Raw genomic sequence first — 16,414 nt, 5'->3', positions numbered from 1 at the left:
GAGCCTCTGAAGAATATCATGGAAGCATATGCAGGCACTTTTTCCCTCTAATTATTGGTTATCCAGGACAGTGATACTACTTCAATTGTAGGATCATTATCTGTGTGGCAGGCCAGGTTATTACGAAGAAGCACCCAGGAACTGTGATATATACACAACAGGACTGAGAGAAGAGGAACAGCTGGAGAGAGCATTAAGAGCTAGCCTCTGGGATTGAGGAAATACCAGAAATAGCCCACTGCCCTGAGGGTTTCTACTCTCAGAAGAAATGAGACTATAACGTCTTCGGCTTCACAGGTTTAATAGCCAGCGAAGTGGCACAGCATCTTGGGAAGACGTGGTCCACTTGTATTGTTATTACCCATCAGATTTATTCCCCATGTAACCAGTTTACCGTAAACTAAAGCAAAGTGTATCATTAAAAAAAAAAATCAACTTGTTTTTAGCTTTTTACAGAGTGAAGCGAAAGTCTGTTTTAAATGCGGTTTTAGCTTTAATAACTTCAATGTTGAAATGTGGCAAACTCGCAGAAATATCATTTGAAATGTTAACTATCTAAATTTCTTGTACACTTAGGTAGTTTTGACAATTGTGAAGACTACATTTTTAATTTTAGCTTTTTTAGGTCCTCTGAAGATGTCAGATTTTGAAAGAAACTCAGGGAGATTAAACATTCTGTGTGACAGCGGTCTGTCTCCCATTGGCTTTGTTTCTTTGCCTACATATTTATAATATTTTACAGATTATTATATAATATTTATGATTTCCATTTGACATTTTAACACATATTGTTTGAATAAATAGTGTTGTTCAGACACCAGTGAATTGGCTATGATGAAACAAGATAATGTAATGGCATAACTAAATGTGAGTAGCAGATTTATATTTGGGGTGATTCACATGTAGGGCCCACAAAAAGAAGAAATGAGAGTGTGGTCTGAAATGCTTTTGTTGCTTTCAAAACAATCATCTTTGCTAATGAGAAATTGGCTTTCGAGGGTGTGTTAAATTTTGTGTTGGTGAAAGAGGCCCTAATAAAATCAATCCAAGTTTAAAATCATCCAGTAAGACATTTCATTCTTGGTTAAAGGTCTAGGTGCTTCTTTTCTGAATAGCTGCACTTTACGGAACTCATATTAGGTTAGTGCCAGCCAATTGGACACCCTTAAATTGCTTTGAAAGGTGTACTAGAGGATGATGCTTTCTCTCTAATAACAGTAGAGTCTTAGAGGTGATTTGTGCTTTCATAGGGGAAACAACTCCTAATTTCTCTGCCACATTTTCAGTTTAAGATTTAAATTGAGATTTGTTGTTACATTCTGCTAAAACAATTTTCAAAATGCATATGAGCTGGTAAAGTGAAAACATTTTTACACCAGTTTCCTTGAAGATTTATCAAGCAGTTTTGTTGATGCTCCTTCCTTTACTTTTTTTTTTTTTTTAACCTATCACAGGAATAAAATTCCAGGCTAGGCAGCAGCAAAGGTTTTTGAATCTGTGTGAGCATGTCACAAGTATTTTAAGAAGAGCAAAATATTTAGAGGAAGAATTTGGAAAAGCAGCCTTAAGGGATTTAACACATTTTTCTTCTTCTAATTCAGTCTCGTGTTCATCCCCCTATTGGAGAAAGGTCATTAATGGATAAGATTTGCTAAGCCAGCAAAGGCTTTCAGAAACGAAATGGTTTTCAAAAATTCAAATCTAAGGAAAACACTAGTTTGAATTTGGAAACTTGAAAGAATACATTTAGAGAAGGTGTATATTCAGTGTGACTTATACTCATTCATTTAATATTATACATGTATATTTATAATCAAGTTACATGTAAGTTTGTTGTATGCTTACACGTTTTTGTTTTGGAGAAGTTAAAATAACGAATTGACTTGATAATGAAGATGGAAATAATTTGAGACTGTGGAAGTTCTGTATAAATTTTTAGGCAGACAAAATGGCTGATCAGAATAGCAGGACGGATTTTCAGTTGTCTTATTACCAGTTTGCTAATTTATTTTTACCTGCCCAAGATCTGGGCCAAGATTGTTTATCTTAATTGTTGTGATGTGGAGGTTAATAAGTGTGTCAGATTTGTTACATTTCAATCTTTTAATTGAAAAGCCACAGGCAAATTCTTGTTCTTTTACTGAATTCCTGTCTAGTAGAAAATAAGTATGTGTGTGTGTCTGTAAAAAGGAAAATGCAAACTACTCTTTGAAATATGTACCCCCCGTTTCCCCATGTTTAAGGGCATCAAGAAATTGAATGCAGATGTGTGTTTATAAAGTTTGAAGTATTTTTGAAACATTTGGTTGTTACAAAATTTATTGTTTAAAGACAAATAACTTATCTGGTACTTAGATTCATATTCTGACATTGATTTGACCCATAAAATAAAGACTTGTTGAAACATGATCTTATTCATTCTTATAAACATAAGAATGGGAATCCATAAATTTTATTTCATTGTATTTGAGATAAAATGGAAAGATTATTATTTGATAAGGTAATAGTACTCATTTCTTTGTCCGCTTTATATCTGGGGAGAAACCTACATAGTATTAGATATTTTAATATGTTTTTGAAATAAGAAAGTTAAATGCTCTAGAATAAGTTAAGAAAATGTAAAATGTAGTTAAGATTTCTCTCTTAGAATTTTTCCCATTTTTAAGGCCTCAAATTCTTAAGTTGTGTGAATGTTATCAAATAAAGATAATTTGGTACTTATTTATGATCTTTCTGTGTGTTTTATTCATAGGATTAAATAAAAGTGAGTATAACAAGATTTATAAAAGTAGATCCTTTTTAAGCTAGTGGCACAAATAATTGGATTTTCTAAATGCCCTAAACACTGATATTTAATATTAAATTCATTTTGGTGAGGCTGGTATAGCGCCCTCTTAGGTTGATGTGTGGTGGTAGCCTTATATTCGGAGTATAATCTCAGCTGTGTCCATCTTGGATATGAAGGTGGTAAAGGCTCAGACATTCAGTGTGTAAGCAATTCTCTTGTTTAATAAATGGATTATGTGACCTTGGTCAGATAATTTAAAGCTTGAGATAGGCGTTGTTGCTGTCTTCGCTGTCCTTTCTTGAGGGAAGGTCACCTCTCAGCACCATTAACATCAAGGAGTTTCTTAAACAGCAGTTTTGTTTTCTATGCCAGTTGCTCCCTTAGTGTCTTGGAGTGGGTCTCCAATTACCTTTATGGATTTGTAAAAGTGATTTTTTTTTTTTCTGAAGCTGCTGCTATATTTATTCTGGGAATGACCTTTTAATTACAAACTCTTCTCCCACAAGAGGGTGAGGACCAAAGACTACAAACTGGGTGAAGTAGTAGGTGAATCTCCAATGATACTAGTAGAGGTTCATGAGCAGGTCTGTATTTAATGTGGAATTGACGCTGGAGGGCCAAGCACACCTGGGCCTCCTCCATTACTGTTTTGCTGTTCCGATGTGAGAGGCAGCCTGGCAATATGAAACGTGGCAGAGGAGGCAGGACACACATCTGGATGGAGTCACGGCTTTCTGCACGGTTGCAATTACTCCTTGGACAGCTTTCTGAACAACTTACAGAGATTGTCAAAATGATGCTTTGTAGGCTTTAAGCCAAAAATGAGTCTTTTACTGACTTTAATAGAAAATTGGGGAGTGATGGAAGAGAGTATGATTTGAAGAGATCCAATGGATATTGATTTATCTACCCTGCTCACACTTTCACTATAATCATTGTAACAATGAGCTAAACACCAGCTCTTCATCAAGTGCTTTTCATTTGTATTCACTAACCTTGACAATACCCTTATGAGCTAGGTATTATTTATCCCCATTTTACAGATGAGAACTGTGAGGCTAGGAGACATAATGACGCAAGGTCACACCATAAATGGATTGGGGCACTGTCTATTTGTTCTTTTTGTTAACTACATGGTCTCCTTGTGGCTAACCAAATCCTTTGACCCATCTTTAAAAAGTTCAAGGTGGTCAGTCTTTTAAGGTACCTTTTGAATTTTTTATGACCTAGAAAATGAATTTGTAATCAAAATCAAAGTTGGTAATGGTTTTAAATTCTTCTGATTTTTCTGCTCGTAAAAGTTTGTATACATCAAGATTATTAAAATCTCATGCCAATCTTACTACAGGAAAATAGGTTACAAGATTGACGGTAAACCTTATACTATCATTCTAGAGGGTGGAGGACCAGTATGAAGAGGGAGGAAGTCACGGATTCCGTAGTTTTTATTGGATAACTTTAATTTTTGTTTTGAACATGCTGACATCTTGATTATGCTGAAATTTTACTTAAACAAAATGTAGCAGAAAGTGTTATGCATAGCAGCTGGAAAGTAAGGCTCTGATTTGATCCCATAAACCTGGATTTGGTCGCTGATGGCAGACTTTGGAGCTTTGGGGGAGATAGCCTGGTCCCTTGGGAAAGATGCCTGAGCTTCCCTCTGTTGTAGGCAGTGTTGGGCTCCATAAATGAACTGGGCAGTCATCACATTCTGGATTAGCTGCACATCATTGTGCTTCATGAGCTCTACTAATAGGACTATTTTAAACTCCTCAGGATAGAGATAACCTTATTTGGTGCTTTAATAAAGGTACAGACTCTCATACTTCTTCCTCCTCTTTCTTTTTCCATTCCACAGATGAACACAATGACGTACAGAAGAAAACCTTTACCAAATGGATAAATGCTCGATTTTCAAAGGTAACCAAGACTTTCAAAAACTTTGATGGTTCAGATGCCTCTTTCTGATTGAAGGAGTTTGGTTGGAAGTGCAGTGAATTTTCCCCAGGAAATGTCACCTAGCAGAAGTCTTCTGAGTGTGCAGATACATTTATTCTTCTTTTATTCTCTTCTAAAATATGTTTAAATGGAAATTCTTGTGTATATAGTTTATGTGATGTTATTGACTTTTACCCGGCCTTCTCCAGATATCTAAGGCAACAGTGATCTGCTTTCAATTCTGTGAATCCTGGGTACATCTAGGAAATGAGCATATCATTGGGAAAATTTTTGTGTTCATTTAGGTAAGAGGATGATAATTTAATTTTGTCTGGTTAAAACCAAATGTTATCATTCAGGCAGTCTTTCTACCCTGTCAAAAGTATTTATGGATTTTTATTCTTGTGGATGTGGCTAATAATATTTATCTGCCTTGTGGGTTTTTTTTTTCTTGGGTACTTCCTTAATTTCCTCCCAAAGATCTGTTCTTAGCATTTCTAAACATTTAGAACATAATCATTGCTTTGATCAATATTTTTTCTTAGGGGTAGAGCATGCTGAAGAGAGGAATTGGCAGTGTTATTTTCAAATCTGGTCTAATATGATTATCTATTAGTTAATTGGTATCGGAATTCTGTGCACTAAGCCTGAGGGGGGAGGAGAGTTTTTAGGGGAACAGTTTGTGTAGGACTGTACTGTAGCAAGATGAAAAACAGAGGTTTCTCAGAGAAACACTGTTGTGATCTTTTAAATAATATAAAAGCTATTTTAAATAAGAGCTGCTCTTCAAAATTTCCTGTTTGAGATAGTTGTAAAGGTCAGGGAGACAAAAGTTGGTATTTCTTGGGGAAAAGTGAGGATATCTTATGGTTACTTCAAGTAGTAGCATAGTTTAAAAATTGCTCCACATCCCAATATGTATACTCAAGTTTATCTTGAGGCATATTTTATCTTGCCTGTGAGTACAAAGGAATGTGGAAACTGACTTTGACAGAAGGGTTAAAAATATAGAGAATTAGAGCATAAAGGTGCTTGCATAATTGGCAGTTATATGTGTAGGATTATTCCAAAGCAGATGCAGGTGTGTTTTGGTAAATTTTAATTTGTTTTATTCCAGAGACAGAGGTAACATATGTGCATCTCGGGCTTGACATTAATAAAAACTTTTGAACTATTCATCTGCATGTGACCATTTTCCAGAGAATGTAGTTTTTAGCAACTGGGAGTCTGGATATGAGGTGTTTTTTTCCAGTGGTCTCTTGATTGCTCATATAAGTAAGATTATTCATCCTGGTTATTCATGAGGATAACATGATAATTGTTTAGATACAAGAAGTGAAGCAGTTTTTAGCAGCTTAATTTAGTCTTTGGGGAAGAATTGCCTTAGAACTAATTTTGAAGATTGTTTTGAAAGGATTGTAGACTTCATAGACCTAAGTTTGGAGAGCATTTGAAACTGGGTAAATTACTTTGTACCTACTTATGAAAATGGAGAGAAATAGGCAGTAATGGGACATGGAAAGGGTTTGCAGAGGAAGAGAGATGACAATTGAGAAAGCATAATTGAAAAGAAATTTCTCAGTACATCTTTAAAAAGACCTTGAATAAAGTAAAATCTGGTAGTACAAGACTAGTTTATTAAAGGAACTTGATATTTAAATTTGTACATTTATAATGTCTATTATTTTGTAATCTAAATGGGGGCTAAGTCCCATGTAAATTGTTTGCCCTGGGATGTTTATATTTCTTGCTAAGACAGTAGAAGAGACTTGGTAATTTTTATCATTTATAGTAAAAGTTATAGTTATGGAAACTAACTCAGAAGCTTTTTAGCTAAAAAGCTTCTGTGTTAGTGTTTGGAGATGGTGTTTGGAGAAAAACTACCAAAAGTGCGATGACGCTGACAACTTTAATTTTCATCTAACAAGAAATCAACGTAGAAGGAACTTACCTGAGAAATTATGACTATTTGGAGATGGGAGGCCCATGGCAGTGACACTAAATATCCACGTTGTTTTTTCTTTCCTTTGTCTGTCTTAAGACCCTAAGTTGGATTGCTTCCAGTTGGGGATAGTGGAAGAGGGAGTAATGGATTTCTAGACTGGGAGATTTTCTCAGACTCCCATGTGGCTTAACCCTTGCTGAGCTGGGGAAAGGCTGTATGCGTGCCTGGCATTACTAGGTAATGCAGGGGCTAGAACAAGAAACAAAAATCCCATTGAAGCAAATGAATTCTGTTTCATTTTTCCATGTTTTTTGGTACATTGTGGTGGGCTTTAAAATAGAATTTTTCATTGGGTCCACTATTTCCCTAAAGTGTGGGTCCCTAAACAGAGCAATAGGGGCCCTGTGCTGAGAAATCCAAACAGACACTGATGGCATCTTCTGCCATTTAGGAATTTGTTTTAAAACAGACATTTGTGTGGCTGTTTCCTTTGTGGCCTCCTCCCCATCAAAAATCTCGGTCAAACACTGGGTCTTATGAATTACAATACCTACATATATTCCAAATTGTTTGCTTACTCTATTTTTAGTGACACCTCTCTTTTCCAAGTCGTTGTTATTGGTGTTAGAAAAAATGGTGAGAGACTTTATAATGGGCAATAAAGAATAGTGGGTGTCCTGTTAGCTCAGGCATCTGAATTATTTCTGCCTTTAATTATTTGGAGCTACTTTACAACTGTGTAAGTTGTGGAAAGTAGGTGACAATGCAAATGATTTTTATCCATAAACATGAAAATTATTTGGAAAGCAATTAATTATTGTTCCTTGGATAGACCAGTTTTTGCATCTAGTGCAAATCTGTTTCAGTTTTCCTTTTTCTTGTATAAAACATGTGTTTTTAACATTTCCCTTTGAACTGGTTATAACACCTCACTGGGTCCCTCATTAATGAATAAGTTAAGTAAAGTCTTTGACACACATTATTACCACATTTGTTTGAGAGTCATGACTTTACCTTGTTTGAAAACTATCCTTGAATACATGGACCACTGTGATAATCTGCTAATTGGTTCTTCCGTTCCATGCTCCACCTTCTCCATCTTCTCTTCCTTTTTTCCCCCTGAGATGCAGCCTTGCTCTGTCACCCAGTCTGGAGTGCAGTGGTGCAATTTTGGTTTACTGCAGCCTCCACCTCCCAGGTTCCAGCAATTCTTCTGCCTCAACCTCCCTAGTAGCTGGGATTACGGGTGCGTGACACCACACCTGGCTAATTTTTAGTAGAGTATTTTTAGTAGGGATGGGGTTTCATCATGTTGGCCAGGCTGGTCTGAAACTCCTGGCCTCAAGCGATCCGCCTGCCTCGGCCTTCCAAAGTGCTGGGATTACAGGCATCAGCCACCATGCCCGGCCTCCCCTTCCATTTTCAAGAGAGTAGCCACAGTGTTCCTCAAAGGTAAACCTGAATACCTTTTTTTCTTCTGTAAGCTCTTTCATTGGTTGCTCATTGTCCTTTAAAAAAAAAAATTTAAAAATTAAAATTATGCATATTTTAGGTATGTAGTATGATTTTTGGTCTTATTTGGCTTTTAACGCTCTAAATAGCTGCCTCCCCAGTCTACTCCTAATTTTACTTTACTTTTGCTCCCTCATTATCCTCCAGCCACATTGTCTGTGCTTACCGTGCCAATGGGCTCTCCCTGGCCTTTGTACACACTCCTTCCTCTACCTCTTCCTGGCCAGCTCCTACCCTTCCTTCTTGCCTGCGCTTAAATGTGGCTTTCTCAAGGATCTCTTTTCCGAGTTCCCAGCCTAGGGTAGATAAGCTCCATACTCTCAAAGTGTTATGATTTGAAGCAATTGCCATAACTGTAATTTAAAGAGTCGCCAGTCTCCTTTCTTAGGTAGGCGTAAGTTCTGTGGGTACAGGGACTGTCTATTTGCTCATTGGCATAACTTTTGGCATTTAGTAGGTACCCAGTAAAGTATTTCTAGGCTTAATAAATAAATGAATGACAATGACATAGACCTACACTGAATACGCCTAATTCCATATGTTCATAAACCACTTGGGGATGGTTGCATTGGAAGGACAAAGGAGTAGAGTTTAGGGCGGAGTGCAACATGGCACGAATTGTGCGATGTCCTTGATATCAGTACAGTGCATCAGGGCTTTTGCCGCATTATTCACAAAAATAAACAAATCCAACTATCCAGACTTCCCCTATTTGCCTGATTTCTTGGAGTTGTGCTGCAGTGATTGGTAAATAACCACTTGGACTTAATGCATATTATTTTTTTATTTACCCAATACAATTCTTCACATAGGATCTAACAGCTAAATTCACTGTGAAAGAAAATGAGACTTAAAAGCCAGCTTAATTTTTTTTTAATTGTACTTTAGGTTCTGGGGTACATGTGCAGATCATGCATAGGTACATACATGGCAAGGTGGTTTGCTGCTTCCATCCCCCATCACCTATATCTGGCATTTCTCCCCATGTTATCCATCCTCAACCTCCCCTCTCCCTTCCCTCCCTTCTCTAGTCCCCCCCAACAGACCCAATTGTATGATGCTACCCTCCCTGTGTCCATGTGTTCTCATTGCTCAACACCCACCTATGAGTGAGAACATGTGGTGTTTGATTTTCTGTTCTTGTGTCAGTTTGCTGAGAATGATGGTTTCCAGATTCATCCATGTCCCTACAAAGACCGTGAACTCATCCTTTTTTGTGGCTGCATAGTATTCCATGGTGTATATGTGCCACATTTTCTTTATCCAGTCTATCGTTGATGGGCATTTGGGTTGGTTCCAGGTCTTTGCTATTGTAAACAGTGCTGCAATGAACATATGTGTGCATATGTCTTTATAATAGATCGATTTATAATCCTTTGGGTATATACCCAGTAACAGGCTTCCTGGGTCAAATGGAATTTCTATTTCTAGATCTTTGAGGAATTGCCACACTGTCTTCCACAGTGGTTGAACTAATTTACACTCTCACCCTCTTGATAAGGGATTTGGTAAATAACTTGAGAATATTGAGTAATATTGGTCTAAAACTATCTTTTGATTTGTAACTGTATATGAATATACAGTAGCCAAGACAGTGCTCACTCTAAATATATATTCTTTTTGTTGCAAATTCTTGTTAACATATCATAGAGTATAAAGTGCTTTGGAATTCAAGTATCCTGAGAAGTCATAGTGTAAATTATGGAGTTTGGATTTTTCAAAGTTATGAAGAACTCAGAAAAAGTGATTATCTAAAAAAAGCTAAAAATTAGGAAATTAAACACTTATTCCTGGATATCCTGCTCGTTTATTTATGACCTCAGGCAAATTATTAGTCAATTTTTTCAGGTCACTTGGTCTACATTTCTATAGCCATAAAATACAATTCATCATTATTTTTTAAAGACTGTCTTTTTTTTTCTTTTTCTTTTTTTGAGACTGTAACCTCTGCCTCCTGGGTTCAAAAGATTCTCCTGCCTTAGCCTCCCCAGTACCTGGGACTACAGGTGCCTACCACTGTGCATGGCTGAGTTTTTTATTTTTAGTAGAGACAGGGTTATCTCCATAGTGGCCATGCTGATCTCAAATTTCTGACCTTGTGATCCACCAGCCTTGGACTCACAAACTGCTGGGATTACAGGCGTGAGCTACTGTGCCTGGCCACAATTGATCATTACTACCTGTCTTATATCATGAAGAACTATTAAGGCATTGCTGTGAAATGTATAGGAGATAATAATTACTTAGGAATGAAAAATAAAAACCCTATCAGGTACCTCGAATTTGTGATAGTCTTGATCTATGCCATTCATTTAAACAGACAAGGGAAAAAGAATTGACTCATTAAGCCCACGTTCTTCTACTGTATAGCATGTACAACTTGAGTGTTGTGCCCCTTCTAAATTTCAGAGCCTCTGGTTTGTTAGCCAGCTGGTCTCCCAAGGGAGGCAGCAAAGGCCTTATTGCTTTGCTGTTGGGAAATTTGTTCTGACTTTGAGCTTGCGTTTTCTTTGGCTGACTTTCAGAGCTGCTCATCCAGCAGAGCCGAAAACATACAAATTGCAGTTCTTTTATCAATTTGGTGAGACGGTTCTCTAAAGAGGCTTCACAAATAAAGGTTAGGCAGAAAATATGCAAACTTAAAAATGCTGAACTTGAGTTTGTGTCAATTTCTGCTTTTCTCTTTTCTAAGACACAGATGAGCCAAGTTTTCATGTAAGTTACAGTTCCACACTTGAAATTCAAATTGATAGAACGTAAGAGAGGAAAGCTAGGAAGTATTTTTTATGGATTTCAATATGGAGAGCTATTAAGATGCTTTTCTTTAGGAGCTGGTGAGACATTGCTTTTAGATACTGTTTTTCAACTGTTTTCATGTTGGAAGTTAATGATCACTAAAATAGGGAGTGGGAAAAGACGTGTAGGGAGATTTGTACAGGAGATGCAATAAAAGCAGGCCCAACCCTTTTCCACCTCCAGATGTTCAGTCTTGTCTTTAGTACTATAAAGAGGCTGACAGGCTTCCTGTGTGAAGATAAATACAACCTAAAGTAGAGGCTTAAACTTGAAGAGTTGAACATTGGGTCTGCCATTGGTTTATTTCATGAGGATACGTTTGGCAACTCAACTGGTTATTTTAGGACACATTCAAGTGGTTCTTTAATAAGAAATGTGAATTTGTATCTATTCACTAATACCTCTAAAATGCAAACAATAAAATGTGCTCCATATTCTTAAACACCAGCTTCCAGATATACTTGGGCTATACTTATGCAAGCTGTGTTGTTTCTGCTGTTTGTTTTGTTTTTATTCAATTTGATTTTTTAAAATTTGATTTTTGCCTCAAAATTATACTTGCAAAATGAACTTCACCTTGGTTAAAACTAAAAGCAAGGGATTAAAATGAAAACTGTGAAGTATTATTTAATATGCTATGCTTTGTACATATTGAGTATTTAATAAAGGATTTTGATTCAGCCTATTGGTATTCATAATTGTGAAGCAAATTTGGTCGTCTTTGTAATTGATGATCAGTTTAGAATTGATCAGCTAAGAGGAAGTGACTTTTCACCCTTCACCGAAGAAGGAGTGAGCAGTATCACCTTCCTTGTGCTTTTCCATTTAGCTTTCTGTGGCCCCACCATCTCTGGCTTCAGATATGGGCTCTGGTGGTGCAGGGAAATGAGGGCATATGCCAGGATGGTCAGTAAGCCATCAAGAGTGGATTGCTGAGAGGTGGTTGTTGAGGAGAGAGAAGTTCTGTCTATAACACAAAGCAAGGAGACACTGGACCCATTTCCAGCTTTACCTGGCCTGGGAAGCTTTTAGCTGCAATCACCACAGGTAGCCATCCACCAGCCATGAGGGGAGTCAGACTTGGGGGGAAGCTGACATTTATTTTTTGTTATTATCTGTTGGAGAAGTAAAAAACCCTGCCAACACTGGAACCCCTGGGTAAACATAGAATACAAAGAAATGACAGTTTACAATTATGTCTGGTTAAGTGCATGCAGGCAATTGGCTAAAGACTACAAATTCTTCGCAGAATTTCACACAAATATGCAGTAAAGTGGGAGAAAGAACAATGAACATTTCTCTCTGTGAGAGACAACTAGATGTGCCTTGTGATGGTCTCTCGTCCACCTCCTGAACAACTGTGTTTAAGTGACCTTGGAAAACTGGAGACTGGATTTATCTATTTCCTGACCAAAAAATTGAGCCTATTTTGTTTTAAGGAGATGCCCTAAGGGAAGGGAAGGAGCAGTGTAGCTGCCTCTTTTTTATATGTATTGAACAAAGGAAATTTGGTTTTATTTACCTTTACATTATCAATATCAGTGCCATTACCAGCACCTCATCCTAGTTCCATGGAAACCTGTCTTTTGAGGGACTACGTTCTTCAAACGTTTCTACTGTATTGCCAGTTGTGTATATGTAGAATAAGCTGTATTGTTTCCTGAGTTGGCCTTCAGACCTTGCCTGGTATGCATATGGAGTAGAGCTTTTTATTTATTTACTTTATTTCCATAGGTTTTTGGGGAAACAGGTGGTGTTTGGTTACATGAGTATGTTTTTTAGTGGTGGCTCAGTGAGATTTTGTTGCACCCATCACCCAAGCAGTATACATTGTACCAAATTTTAGAATTTTATCCCTCACCCCACTCCTACCCTCCTCCATCACCCCCTGGTCCCCAAAGTCCATTATGTTATATGCCTTTGCATCCTCACTGCTTAGTTCCCACTTATGAGTCAGAACATATGATGTTTGGTTGGCCATTTCAGAATCACTTCACTTGGAATAATGGTCTCCAATTTCATCCAGCTTGCTACAAATGGCATTATTTCATTCCTTTTTATGGCTGAATAGTATTCCATGGCACATATACATACCACAATTTCTTCATTCATTGATTGATGGGCATTTGGGGGTTTCATAATTTTGCAATTGCAGACTGTTCTGCTATAAACACATGTGTGCAAGTGTCTTTTTCATGTAATGACTTCTTTTCCTCTGGGTAGATACCCATGGGGGATTATTGCTGGATTAAATGGTAGTTCTACTTTTAGTTCTTTAAGGAAGCTCCACACTGTATTCCATAGTGGTTGTACTAGTTCACATTTCTACCAGTAGTGTAGAAGTGTTCCCTTTTCACTCGATCCTTGGCAACATCTATTGTTTTTTGATTTTTCGATTACAGCCATTCATACAGGTGTATGAAACCACATCATGGTTTTGATTTGCATTTCCCTAATCATTAGTGATGTTGAGCATTTTTTTTTCATATTCTTGTTGGCCATTTGTATATCTTCTTTTGAGAATTATTTATTCATGTCCTGAGCCCATTTTTTTATGGGATTGTTTTATTTTCTTGTTAATTTGGAGTTAGAGCTTATTCAGCCTCCAGACTTTACCTGATTGTTTGTCCATGGAGTATGCTAGCGGCCCCTGCCTCTGGCCACCAGGTATCTGAGCCCCACATCTGGTTTCTTATCATCCCAGTTTTTATTATCACTATACCAGTAACTTACCAAAATCAAGGTGAGCATTCTGTTATGAGTCTGTGTGACTTGTGATTCCCTGAAAGATATTATTTGGTTTAGCATGTGTTTCACAGTATTTTGTAGTTCTGAAGGTAGGTGCACATTTACTGATTTGGAGCGTTCACTGCACATTTACAGTAAACACTGTAAATCATTGCTCTGTAGTTAATGTAGCATACTCTGTGATGACCTGCACCATCTGTTTCTCTCGTCTCTGTCTCTCTCTTCTGCTTCTCTCCCTCCCTCCTTCCTAGCAAGCTTCTAAATGGAATCTTTTTCAGTTCTTAAGAACTTATGCTGACCACTCAGAAGCCTTAAAGAGGATGGCTGTGAGATCTGGACTCACTAATTGTTTAAGTGGCTGATGCACATTTTGCTGGTTTTCCATTGTGGAGGTGTAGAAGGAACTCATTAGGCATTATTTTAATGTTCTCATTTTGCTTTCAGTCTTCTCTGTGGAAAGCAATGCTGTGTTTGTTCTTTCACCATGGAGTTGAATCATAAAAGTAAATAATATACAGTTTTCATTTCATTAAGCTACACATTTTATAATTAAGATGAACCTTATTTTATCGTTTTGCTTAATCTTGACTAGAGACAGCATTCTTTTAAAAACGTCTATTATTTATTTTATGCAACAATACATAAAATTTATAAAAATTAAATAATAGAGTAAATCCAAAGAGAATTTTTCAAACTACTTTTTTTTTTTTTTGAGACGGAGCTTCGCTCTTATTACCCAGGCTGGAGTGCAATGGCGTGATCTCGGCTCACCGCAACCTCCGCCTCCCGGGTTCAGGCAATTCTCCTGCCTCAGCCTCCTGAGTAGCTGGGATTACAGGCACGCGCCACCATGCCCAGCTGATTTTTTGTATTTTTAGTGAGACGGGGTTTCACCATGTTGACCAGGATGGTCTCGATCTCTTGACCTCGTGATCCACCTGCCTCGGCCTCCCAAAGTGCTGGGATTACAGGTGTGAGCCACCGTCAAACTACTTTTAATTCCACCACCAGAGGAAAAGTATAGCATTTTGTTGTATAATGCTTTAAAAATGTATTCTCATATAAATATATTAAGATGATGTTAACTAAGATGATGTTGTACATAGTACTCACTGATGTATTATTGATTATTAAGAAATTGATGAATTACAAGAATGTAAAAGGGTGCTACATTTGTGTCAGTGTTGAGATTGGAGTTCATAAGTTAAAGATTTTAATTTGAAAGACTGAGAATTATTGAATTAAATTATCTCTTTTTGAATTTTTAAATTAACTAACTTCTTGCAAAAAACAGATGAGTGGAGGGAGAGAGAGAGACCAGAAAATTTACAATGTTACCAGATGCTGGAGCATCATATTTGAACTATTAGGGGCATCAGATTAATCTTAGTTTAATCTGAGGGGAGTGTGAATATATTATGGTATATACACTATGTATGTACACACACAAACACACACATGGACACACAATACACAGTGGGACTAGTAATTGAATTAAATAGAGTGTCTCAAAACCTGTTTTGAAAACAGGGTGTAAATAAATAATAGAATAGTCAGTGTCAAAGGGCTCCAATTTGTTGTTTTTTGTAAGATGACACTCATTAGACATGTTGCTTCTGAAAGCATTTAAAATGTATTATCTTCCCACTCTTTTTATTATATGCAGTTACAACTTGATTGTTTATGATGGGTTTAGGTAAGTCATAGTCTCCCTGCTATATCTGTTACTTTGTATAATTTTGGCAGTACCAAGCTAGATTTGTAAATCCATCTTAACACATTAGCCATGTTATGTTAGCACTGTTTTTGTTTAAATCTACAGTTATGTAGATAAGGATATTTTGGTCAATGATAGACCACGTATATGACGGTGGTCCCAGAAGATGATAATGAAGCTGAAAAACTCCCATAGCTTAGTGATGCTGTAACTGTCATAAGGGCATAGCACAATGCCATTTACTCAGGTGTATTAGTCTGTTTTCATGCTGCTAATAAAGACATACCTAAGACTGGGTAACTTATAAAGGAACAAGCTTTAATTGATCCACAGTTCCACATGGCTGGGGAGGCCATGGTGAAAAGCAAAGGAGGAGCAAAGTCACATCTTGCATGGTGGCAGGTGAGAGAGAGCATGTGCAGGGAATTCTCCTTTCTAAAACCATCAGATCTCATGAAACTTACTGTCATGAGAAGAGCACAGGAAAGATCTGCCTTCATGATTCAATTGTCTCCCACTGGGCCCCTCCCATGACGTGTGGGAAGTATAGGAGCTATAATTCGAGATTTGGGTAGTGACACAGCCAAACCATATCATCAGGTATTTGTGGTGATGCTGTTGTAAACAAACCTACTGTGGTGCCAGTTGTAGAAATGTCTAGGACATTGAATTACATACCTTACATAGTACTTGATAACTGACAACTATGTTACTGGTTTATGTATTTATTATAATTTTATCATTATTTCATTTATTTATTTATTTTGAGACAGAGTCTTGCTCTGGAGCCCAGCCTAAAGTGCAGTGGTGCAATCTTGGCTCACTGCAACCTCTACCTCCCGTCTTCAAGCTGTTCTTCTGCCTCAGCTTCCTGAGTAGCTGGGATTCCAGGCATGTGCCACCATGCCTGGATAATTTTTGTATTTTTAGTAGAGACAGGATTTTACCATATTGGCCAGGCTGGTCTTGA

General features: G+C 37.3%; 1 protein-coding gene across 11 annotated transcripts in view; it reads left to right on the top strand.

Annotated features, from left to right (window-relative positions):
* UTRN (utrophin) overlaps positions 1-16,414 on the top strand; it is a 536,298-nt gene that overhangs the window by 78,488 nt on the left and 441,396 nt on the right. For all 11 annotated transcript variants that reach the window (XM_032274352.1, XM_032274350.1, XM_032274353.1 and 8 more), the window contains exon 2: positions 4,647-4,708. In XM_032274352.1, the coding sequence (XP_032130243.1) occupies positions 4,647-4,708 (62 nt within the window). The remainder of the gene's footprint in view (positions 1-4,646; positions 4,709-16,414) is intronic.

This window comes from Sapajus apella, unplaced genomic scaffold, assembly GCF_009761245.1.
Source record: "Sapajus apella isolate SASKATOON/1434 unplaced genomic scaffold, GSC_monkey_1.0 scaffold6, whole genome shotgun sequence".
In the NCBI taxonomy this organism is placed as follows: Eukaryota; Metazoa; Chordata; class Mammalia; order Primates; family Cebidae; genus Sapajus; species Sapajus apella.
The sequence above is the reverse complement of the archived record's forward strand: the minus strand, read 5'-3'. Positions and strand labels throughout refer to the sequence as shown.